Below are 11,393 nucleotides of genomic sequence, written 5' to 3'. Positions count from 1 at the left end.
CTACCAGGTGTAGCCTGATAGCATGTGGGGGCTAATAGAATAAAGTTAGACTGTTAGCAGTGTCCCTTTATTGGGACCCCAGCCCCTTACTCTTTCTTTGCTTCCTGACCATCTTGAAGTGAGCAGTCTTGTTCTGCCATGAACTCATTCTATGATGTTTGAGGCTGCCACAGGCCCAGAGCAACAGTGCCCCGTGACCATGTGAAATCTCTGGAACTCTGAGCCCATTTCTGTGACATTCTCTGCCTCACTTACTTTATCATGGTTACAGAAAACAGACTAAGGTCTTTACCTCTAAAGCGTTCAACAGCTCAAAAATGTTAAAGTTTCCCAGCAAAGAGGCATAGGCATGGACGTACAACAAGGGACAAAGGAAATTGTATAAACTTGTTAATTTATTACAAAATGTTCACTCACAGAAAAACACAAGGAAACCTTTATGCTTTCATATTTGGGAATGGAACTGGTATTTCAGATACAAAATAATTTACACATAATCCATACAATTTTATTTTTTATAGAAATAGGTCATTATTACAACAGCTGTACAATTCACTACACTTCCTCTTATAATTACATAAACTCTTCTCTTTAGAAACACCTCAACATAACAAAACATACAAAAAAAAAAAAAAGCAAAGTGCATCCTGAAAAGGAAAATCCAATCTTGGGAATCATTGGGGTAGATGGAAGGTTGTGATGGCCTGCCTCACTAAGATGGCCAGCACAGTGCCTGGTTGCCTGGGAGATGCAGCCTGCCCAGTAGCCCTGCTTATGAGTGCTCTTCCCTCATAGTCTAAGAGGTCTCTAGGGAATTCTGGAATCATTGTGAGATTGTGCTTTGCTTTGAGTCCACCTTTGTAGTTACTCTAAGTGAAGTTAACAGCAAGAGTCCAGTGTTCTGTTTAGGAAGGAAAACATCACGCAGGGCACGGTGCCAGAGAGCCTCAGTCTGCTAGGGTTTAGGCCAAGGGTGTGGATCTGCGGCTTCATTAATAACAGGCTTCACTATCTGATTGGTGGGGCTGTTTTTGTTATTGTGGAGTCCCAATGAAGCTGTGGGACCCTATTAAACAAAACAACACAAACAAAAAAATCTCGAAAGTGCCTAAGTTATTTCCCTTGTGCACAGGTGTGCAAATTAAAACAAAAACAACCATTTAAAAACAATGAAAAATAATCTCTTTATACTCTCTCCAGAGACCTTTAACTTACTCCTCTACTGTAAAGGAAAGACCATCAAGAGAGTGAAGGCCTGCTAGAGCTTGGGACCTGTGTCAGTCGGTAGAGGCCCCGGAGCGCTCTCTTTTGAGGCAGCGGGAGGTACCACCTCTGCAAATAGACCAGGAACCGGTACCCACACGGGGGCACTTGGTTCCTGTCTGGTATGGCTGTAGCGGATGCCCGAAAAGACCAGGGCAACAGAATCATGGCCAATATTCCTGTTCTTTCCCCACTCTGCCAGTGCCACACTTCAGACACGTTACCATCAGGAGTTCTGAAATGTATACAGGATGGGCCAGAGTCTTGGAAATGCCTCTTCCCATCTCTCACGGCCACCCCTGTTTGCTATAGGTTAAAGCTGGTTGCGTCTGGACTCCAGTGTCAGGGGACTACCAGGATGGCTGCTGGAGACTTTAGGACTCTGACAGACGGCTGACCCTTCGGGAAGGGCGTGGGGGTTGCGGCTGTGTAGACTGTGTGGCTGCATAGCCCAGGGTTGCCGGCTGCTGGGAGAAGGTGGAGAGAAGGAGCGAGTCCGGCTGCTCACTGTGCAGAGATGTTGGTGCCTGTACACAGGAAAGAACAGGAAACGGGCTGCGTGACTGGCCAGTCCCTCCATACTTCAAGTTACTTCAGTACCTTTGGAGTTTGCAGCAGATCCTTTCAGATTCTGGGACTCTCTCCTTAGACCACTAGGCAGTGGTACATGTGTGCAGGTGTGTGCATGCCTACGTGCATGATGGGGAAAAGCCAAGCTTTCTGACAGCACACTCCTGCATCAACTCTGGGTGGGAAAGAGGAGGGTGGCTCCTTCTGGGCCAACGGGCTTGGGGTTGAGGCTGAATCAGAGGCACACCATCTATGTAAAGTCTTCTGTGTTTGTGGATGGTGGAGCCTGAGGCTCATGTAATTTATGGGTGGGGAAGAATCTGCACGCATGCGCATGCCCCTTAGAGCAGCTCCCTGGTCCTATGTCTACTTCAAATACTGCTATTTTCCAGAACCTGGAAGGAAAAGTTCCTGATTGGAAATGCAAATCAGTCAACAAGTCAGTCAGTCAGTCAGTCTGACTTTGAAAGTTTCATTCTTATTTTTCCTCTCTTGACCTCAATAAATGTCCCTCTCCAATAACCGAGTGTCCCTATACTACCTTGGAGACTTCGCAGCACACCTACCCCTGGCTGTATGCTGGACTGTCTGCTAAAACACCATCCCCTCATCTCTTCTCTTTCACCCAAACTCAGTATTTGCTTGATGGTCAGGTTCTGCCAGAGATGCTCAAAGCCTTCCTCCAGGAGGGAAGGTTTCTCCACTGTTCTCTCTGTGCACCAGCAGGGCCCGGGCATTGTCCGCTGTGCAGCCCATCTCCCTGCCTACGCTCTGAGACGCCAAGGGCACCAGGGTGGCTGAAGCGCTCTAGCGTCTTTACTTTGCATCATGAATGCAGCAGATGTTTGAGAACTACTGCTGCTGAAGACATACAGACCTCTCCTGTTCTCACAACCATCTCTGTTTCTCTGCCGCATAGCTTGCCGTACTAGATGACTTCCCTGTCCTGAGTAGGGACTGACAAGATCCACAGAGCCAAAGTCGGAGTTGACACCCACTACTTTGGAATCAAACAACACCCCACATCTTTAGGGATGCTGACGCTCTCCATCTCTGTCCCACTGTTCTCAAGCCATCTCAGGCACTGCATGCTATGCTGTCTTTTGGCTTCAAACATGCCCTGCAGAGCAGGTGCGTGGTCCTGTGAGACTAGGGAATGTCTCACAAGGCAGGATGAATGACTAGCTAGGAGAGCGCCCTGGACAGGTGTGGGGGAGAATGGAGCCCTTTGAGAGCCCTTGAAGGAACAGTGCCCGTATCTGAACCCCCAGGCCACTGATACCCACCCTTCCTCCTCTGGTTGTGCTTGATAATTCAGTAAAGTAATTTCTGCTTTCTGAATGGCATCTCTATGAACTGTACTTCCAGTTTCCACGTGAAGTCTTTATTTCACACCTTAACATATTTACTAAAGAGGCTTGATGGATCTTTAACTAGAAGTGTTTTAATCTTATACTTCCATGCACCAAAATGTTTGACAAAACACTCATTAGCTTTTGACTTTTTTGATGAAGGTATGAGTGTATCAAGATGTGCAACTGATAAAAATTACTTTTAAATAAATCTTTCCAGCATACCACCATATGAAGCATGTTAACCTATCTTTTAACATTCATACTGTGCATTAAGCATGAAAATTAACCAAATATGAACTTTCCTGAGGTTGCTCTCTCTACTAGGGAAAAAATGCCTGTAAAAGTCAAATGCAGAACTCAGCCTCTGTTCACAGCATCCAAGTGGGTCATCAGCCAGCCTCTAGCCCCCTACCCTCTGCCCTCTACTCCCTGTCCCCACCCCCAACTCCCAGTGCTCACCTACCTGCAGATAGGGTGGTGGCTGCTGCTGTGCCTGTGCTGGTTGCAGTGGTGATGGCCGGGATGCAGGGAAGCTGGGATGAAGCACTGCCTGCCCCATCAGCAGGACCGGAGTAGAGGCACTGCTGCTGGTGGGGTGTGAGTCTGGACTTGGAAACATCACCTGGCTCTGTGCATACCTGTTTAGTTTAAAATAAAACAGATCCTCTGAGAAAGAGATGCCTGACACAGTACTGTGGGGGCTAGAGAGAGGGATCAGTGGTTAAGAGCGCTGGCTGATCTTCCAGAGGATCTGGGTTTGGTTCTCAGCACCCACATGGTGGCTAACTGCCTGCAACTCCAATTTCAAGGGATCCGTCTTAGTCAGGGTTTACTGCTGTGAACAGACACCATGACCAAGGCAACTCTTATAAAGAACAACATTTAATTGGGGCTGACTTACAGGTTCAGAGGTTCAGTCCATTATCATCAAGGCAGGAAACATGGCAACATCCAGGCAGGCATGTTGCAGGAGGAGCTGAGAAGTCTACATTTTCATCTGAAGGCAGCTAGCAGAATACTGGCTTCCAGGAAGCTAGGAGTAGGGTCTTAAAGCTCATGCCCACAGTGACACACCTACTCCAACAAGGCCACACCTCCTAATAGTGCCATTCCCTGGCCAAGCATGTACAAACCATCATAGGATCTGACACCTTCTTTTAGCTTCTACAGGTACTACATGCCTGTGGTGCACAGACATGCATGCAGGCAAAACACCCATGTACATAAAATAAATCCTTAAAAAAAATCCTTCACTAACATCTACAGCTGTATCACCAACATCCCATTAATACCTAAAGAACCCAAAGTAATGGGCAAATGGCTGGAGCAGTCCTTTTTTAAAAAATATTTTTCATTTATTCTATGTCTGAGTGTCCTGCTACATATACAACTGCCTGCCTGAAGAGGGCATCAGATCCCCCTATAGATGGTTGTGAGCCACCATGTGGTTGTTAGGAATTGAACTCAGGGCCTCCAGAAGAGCAGCCAGTGCTCTTAACCACTGAGCCATCTCACCAGCCCCTTTGAGCAGTCCTTTCCATCCAATGGAAAGATACAAAGGCTAGTAAGCGTGTGAATTTGTAGGAAGTCAATAGGAGGATGCTGACTGAAGCTGACCTGAGCTAACACTTCACATTGTTATGATGGAGACATACCTATACTGTCTAGATATTGGCACATATCATAGGATGGGTCAACCTTGAAAATACTCTGTGTGTACATACCAGAAGGGGGGGGGAAGCCCTTGTTAGTAAGGATGTGGGAAAACTGAAAGTTTCGTGTGCTGCCGGTGTGAATGTAAGGTGGTACATTGTTTCCATGTTGGAAATCATGATGGAGGTTCCTCAAAAAATTAAACATGGGATTTCTGGGGAAGATGTCAGACTAAATGCTCCCTTCGTGTGACCTGGTGAGGGAGAAGAGTTAGAACAGGATAAGACAGCCTACTCCTAAGAAAGAGCTTTAGAAATTTATAGACACTGAGGAACAGCTGAAGAATGTGGGGAAGGAGAGAGGGGACACATTGAAAACAGCAGGGTTCTGTGGTAGACCCTTGGGAGGCAGAAACCCCATCCAAAAACTGACAATGGAGGCTGCCCTGGAAGGACACTGCAAATCCTATCCTTGGTACAAGCCCACAGCTCTCACGAGCCTCAGATCCAGTTACACGTTTTGGTGAGACTGTGATTCCTCCCGTGGAAGATTCAGCAGTGAAGAGGATGTCTATCTTGTCTTTCTGTATGTTTCAGAGAGCAGTATCTGGGTCCCATCTTGATAGGGAACTTACTGCTTAAAACTGAAATCATCCTGGAGGTCTTCCCAAACGGGAAATCCAGGAGACAGGGATCCTGAATTTAACCTCCCACAGTCCCAGGACCAGAGAGAGATCAGGAAGGCAGTTACAGAGAACAAGAGAGGCCTGATGCTGAGGAGCTGAAATGACAAGGTGGCCGGAGACTCAGGGTCTGGTTCAGGCAGTGAAGTGCACGGGGTGCAGCACCCCTGCATGCTGTGGCCAGGAGCACACCTTATCTACTGAGAAGTACCCTGGGGTTGAAGAGCAGGGCCCGGGTGGGATCAGTCTGGAGCCACCTATCTGCTGTTCACCGCTGGAGAATCCAAAACTCCACGGATGCAGTGGATTCCTCGAGGTCTACAGCTGCATCCTTCCAGCTGGTCCTTCGCTTGGACAGCAATCAGGGCTGTGGTTCACCTCCTGATTCTTTATGTACTGGGGAGACTCCTCCCCAACAGAACAGTACCCCACCCAGAGAGGTACAAATCAAAGTCTTGGGAGGGTGCAAAGCTAACTGTGGAGATTAGAGACCCCAGGACACGAAGAAGAGAAACTTCTAAAAGTAGAACCTTGATGGACATTGGACACTTTTCTCTAGAGCTCAGTAACACACAAATTCTGACACCTCTGCCTCCGTGCACATATCCACATATTGACAGTTTCTTGTTTTTGAAGACCAGAAAGAAGGTGTTTCACAGGTGATTCTTTCCTCTCTCCTCACTCTCCCCTTCCTCTTCCCCCCTTATACCCCTCTTCCTTCCCGTTTTTTAAAAATTGATTCTGGGTGGATTTTTTCTTTAATTAATTGATTTGTTCACTTTATATCCCAATAGATGGTCTCCCTCTCCTCCCAGTCACCCCCCGACAGCTCCTCAGCCCCCAACTTCCCCCTCCACTCCACTTCTCGTTCACTTCCTTTACTCACCCCCAGCTGCCTCTATTTCTCCTTGCCCCTCCCTCTCCTGGCTTTATCTCGTCTATTTACTATTTCCAAATTTGCTGCAAATCATTTTTAACTTCAGAAAACACTATTTTTGTCTTGTAAAAATTTTCTGTTTTATGCTGTCTGGAGACATATTAGTGGGATCAACTAATTTTAAAAACCTTCTGTAGTCTGGTGATATTGCTATTATAGTGGTGGGTTTTCTCCTCCTTAAGTCACACAGGGATTCAACCCTTAAAAGTGAGCTTCTTGGGGCCAGAAAGATGGTTAGTGGCTAAGAAAGCTGGCTGTTCTCTAAACTAGAGGACCCAAGTTCAGTTTCCAGCATCCACATCCAACGGGATCAGCAGCCTAAAATTCTGGCTCCAAGGAATTTAATATCTCTTTTGGCCTCTGCAGGCACCTGTACATATATAGTATGTGTGTGTGTGTGTGTGTGTGTGTGCACAGAAACAATAAATGTTTAAAACAAAGAGGATATGAAGAGATAGGTCAGTGGTTAAGAGCATTGCCTGCTCTTCCAGAGGACTTGGGTTTGATTCTGAGCACCTACACTGTGACTCACAACCATCTGTAACTCTAGTTCTAGAGGGCCTGACTCCCTCTTCTGGGCTTCCTAGGCAGCAAACACAAACATGGTATGCAGATATATGTGTAGGCAAAGCACTCAGGCACATAAAATTAAAAACAAAAAAAACTAAAAAATTTTTAAAAAGAGCAGGCTGTTTATTTTTCATTTATTATTTGATATATTATTTATTATATCATATATTATTTAATATGATATAATATTTATATTTTAAATATATAATTATCATATACTATATTATTCCATATAACATACAAAAATATGCAATGTATGAATAATAAATATATTATATATTAAGTAATATCATTTAATTATTTTAATATATTTTATTTTATATATTATATATTTATACCATACATGATATCATATTATATTAATAGAATATTTTAATATCTTAAATATTTTAATATATTTATATTTAATATATATTACTTAATATATAATAAACAATATGTTACTATATTATAATATACTATAATTATATAATTATAATATATATTATAATATAACAATAAATATTATGATATTTATTATTATCCTCTTGCTCCAAATAAAGCCAGGAGAGATCTACATTCCAAGGGACACAAATTCACAGCACAAATTCAGTAGCATGAAAAAGCAGGACAAGACCCATGCAAAGAGAGCTGCTCTGTTCCTCCTGGAGGCTCATCACTTAGAAAGTTTGGAAAACACAAAGACACATCCTACTGAATTAAAGTTACTGAAATAAGTAATATGCCAGACGAAGAGTTCAAGAGTTGTCTAGCAAAAACCGAAAAGTTAAAAAAAAAAAGATCTAAAGAAAATACAAACAGACAGACAGATTCAGTATAGAGTCTGAGCCGGAAAGCTAGCAACATTCAGGAAAGAGTCAGTGAAACAGACGATAGACTCACCGTATGGAAGGACAACTTATCAAGGAAATTGAGATTTTGAAAAAATAAGAACAAAAAACTAAGAATGTTGGAAGTGAGCTCAATGAATCAAATGAGAAGTGTAGTCAGGGGTGGAACCGACACGCTGGACCGAGGGAGAGAAACATGGTCAGGATGGAGGATAGGGCTGAGAAGATGCTCCTTCAAACTTCGGTAGAGAAAAGTGAAGCAGAACAAGCAGGCCCTGGTGTCCACGAGCTCTGGGGAGTGACTGTCAGACCACGCCTATGAATCCAGGGCAGAAGGGGCTGAGACAAAGAGTACAGACCTGGAGAATCTAGTTTGTGGGATTACAGCAGAAAAGTCCCCAAATCTACATAGAGAAATAGATACCCGAACACAGGGGTCATTCAGAACCACAGATAGACACGAGCAGAAAAGAACCTGTCTCTGCAACAATATAGCCAAGTTGTAAAAATAAAGAGCAAAGAAACAATATTATAAGTTGAAACGGAAAATTGCCATGTTACACCAGAATATCTGACCTCTTGCCAGGATCTTCAAGGCCAGGAAAGCACAGGACAAAGTCCTTAAACTAAACATCTCTCAACCAGCATTCCTAAATTCAGCCAATCTGTCATTTTACATTGATGGATAATTAAGGATATTTCAAGGTAAGGACAAACTGAGGAGATTCATGACTGCTGCACCAGGGCTGGAGAGATGACTCAATGGTTAAGAGCATTGACTGCTCTTCCAGAAGTCCTGAGTTCAATTCCCAGCAACCACATGGTGGCTCACAACCATCTGTAATGGGATCTGATGCCCTCTTCTGGTGTGTCTGAAGACAGCTACAGTGTACTCATATACATAAAATAAATAAATCTTAAAAGAAAATACTAAGGAGGAGATGACTACTAAACTGGTTTGAATTCTGTTGCTATGATAAAATACTCTGACCCAAAAGCAACTAAAAGGAGAGAAGATTTATCAGTTGATAATTCCAGGTTATAGTCCAGCACTTAAGGGGGTCAAGTGGCAGGAGCTTGGGACAGCTGGTCATAGAACATCTATAGTGCAGACCAGGAAGCAGCTAGTCACAGCGCATTCATAGCACAGAGCACAAGGGATTAAATGCATGTATGTTTAGCAGCATGCTTGCTGTGCCTAACTGGATTTTTCTACTCTCATGCACTTCAGGACTTCCTTAAGAAGATCCAGAGTGGGCATGGTCTTCTTACAGCAATTAATACAATTAAGACAGTCTCCCACAAACATGCCCCCAGGCCAACCCAAGATAGACAATTCCTCATTGAGACAATTTTCTGAGGTTATTGTAGGATGCATCAAGTGGATACTTAAAGCCAAGCATCACAACATCTGAGCCAGCACTGCAAAAGACCCTGAAGGAATGCTGGCAGGAAGGAAGGCAGACAGACAGATGGACTTAGTCACAAGAGCAAATGAAAGGATAGATTTTCTGAGAGGAACAGACGAATATAGGAGCGTTAAGGAGTCCATCACGTTTGCCAAAGCAAATCAACAAAACTTAATATTAAGGAAGAGACCAAACAATCATCCAACCAATCAGAAACAACCAAGGTTCCAGGAATTAGTAAACATCTCTCAAGAGCAACCTTAAAGGCAAATGGTCTCAGCTCACCACCAACAATGAGATATGGATTAGCTGCTTGGGGGGAAAAGAAAAGATCCAACTTGTTGTCACTTCCAAGAAATCTACCTCTCCAGCCAAGACGTGCACAGGCTGTGTGTGGAAGGAGGTTAATCTGGCGAGTGTGTAAGGGCTGAAAGCAAGCTGCTGCATCTTCTGTGAGAGTGGAGAGTCTTCAAATCAAAATGAGAGGAAATAAAAAGGCCGTCGTACATTAACAAAGGGAACAACTTATTAAGAAGACATAGTAATCATAAATACATATACCAAATGCTGGGACTCTCAGTTTCATCAAACACACACTAGTGGGCGTTAAAGATTGGCTGTATCCTCATGCAGTAACAGTAGGTGACTTCAGTACTTCATTTCCATCTTCAGATAGGTCATTTAAACTAAAAACCAACGAAGAAGCTCTATAATTAAACTACCTCGGCTGGAGAGATAGATCAGCAGTTAACAGCACTTGCTGCTATTCCAGAGGACCCTAGTTAGGTTCCCAGCACCCATGAGTGCCTCACAATGCCTGCTACTCCAGATCAAAGAATTCAGTGGATCTGATGCCCTCCTCTGGCCTCTGCAGGCACTTTGGACAGGTGAGATACACCCTTTTACACACACACACACACACACACGCACACACACACCTTAAAAACTGGGAAGCAGCGGAGGCAGGTAGATCTTAAGAGTTCTAGGCCATCCAGGGCTACATAATGAGATCTAGCCCAAAACAAATGAGCAATCCCACAAAGCCCAAAACACCATATCACAGATAAAATATGTTATCTGACACACACGATGTCCATACATTTCTCTGGAGATTGTGGAACTTTCTTTAAAACAGAACACATAATAGGTCATGAAGCAAGTCCTAACAAATGCAAAATAATCAGAACAATTTTTAGTATTTAAAAGACCATAAGGGAAAAGTTAGCAATAGATAGCAACAGAAGCTCTAGGAATGACAAATACTTAAGAGACTGAATGAAATACTCACGAATGATTGGTGGTTGGGTTGCTAAAGAAAAGAGAGGGAAAACATTTTAGAAACAAATGACAATAAAGCACAACTTACAAATCTTTGAGGTGCAGGTAAGGTTATTCTAAGAAGAAACTTTATGGCTATAAGCGATGACATTAAAAATCCAGAGATTTGAAATAAATATCCTAATGATGCACCTCAATGTCTCAGAAAAATAAGAACAAGCCAAAACCCGAAGCAGGAGGTGACAAGAGGAAATCAAGATTAGGACAGAACCTTATGCAAAGGAGACTAAAAGGACCTAGGACCAGTCAACACAAAGTGGGGGGCTCTTGAAAATGATGAGAACAAGATTGATAAGAGAGCTGGGGGGGGGAGGAAGGGAGGGAGGGAGGGAGGGAGAGACACAGAGACACAGAGACACAGAGAGAACCCAAATCAGTCAAGTTAGAGATGAAAGGGGTATTAAAATAGACTTTAATTAAATCTAGAGGATCATGCCTACAATCGTGGAAAAATCTAGAAGAAATGGATGGATTTCTACAACCATATGGCCTACCAAAATTAAATCAAGGGTATATAAACAACACAGATAGACCCACAGCCATAAACAAGACTGAAGCAGTAACTAACAGCATCCTAATGAAGAAAATCCCAGGACCAACTATATTCACTGCTGACTTCTACTAGTCTTTAGGGAAGAGCAGACGTCAATGCTCCTTAAACTGTTCCATAAAAATGCAAAGAGAAGGAGCACTACTGAGTTCAGTCTAGGAAGCCAGTACTACCTGATATTAAACCAGATCTCTCTCTCTCTCTCTCTCTCTCTCTCTCTCTCTCTCTCTCTCTCT

The 11,393-nt window shown here is 43.6% G+C and overlaps 1 protein-coding gene across 2 annotated transcripts in view; it reads right to left on the bottom strand.

Annotated features, from left to right (window-relative positions):
- Positions 1–377: 377 nt before the first annotated feature.
- Npas2 (neuronal PAS domain protein 2) overlaps positions 378–11,393 on the bottom strand; it is a 177,736-nt gene continuing 166,720 nt past the window's right edge. For both annotated transcript variants that reach the window (XM_028775394.1, XM_028775393.1), the window contains exons 20-21: positions 3,652–3,826; positions 378–1,790 (exon numbers count right to left, since the gene is read on the bottom strand). In XM_028775394.1, coding sequence (XP_028631227.1) covers positions 1,638–1,790; positions 3,652–3,826 — 328 coding nt within the window. In that variant the 3' untranslated portion in view covers positions 378–1,637. The remainder of the gene's footprint in view (positions 1,791–3,651; positions 3,827–11,393) is intronic.

Source organism: Grammomys surdaster, unplaced genomic scaffold (assembly GCF_004785775.1).
Source record: "Grammomys surdaster isolate TR1022 unplaced genomic scaffold, NIH_TR_1.0 255, whole genome shotgun sequence".
Classification (NCBI taxonomy): Eukaryota; Metazoa; Chordata; class Mammalia; order Rodentia; family Muridae; genus Grammomys; species Grammomys surdaster.
The sequence above is the reverse complement of the archived record's forward strand: the minus strand, read 5'-3'. Positions and strand labels throughout refer to the sequence as shown.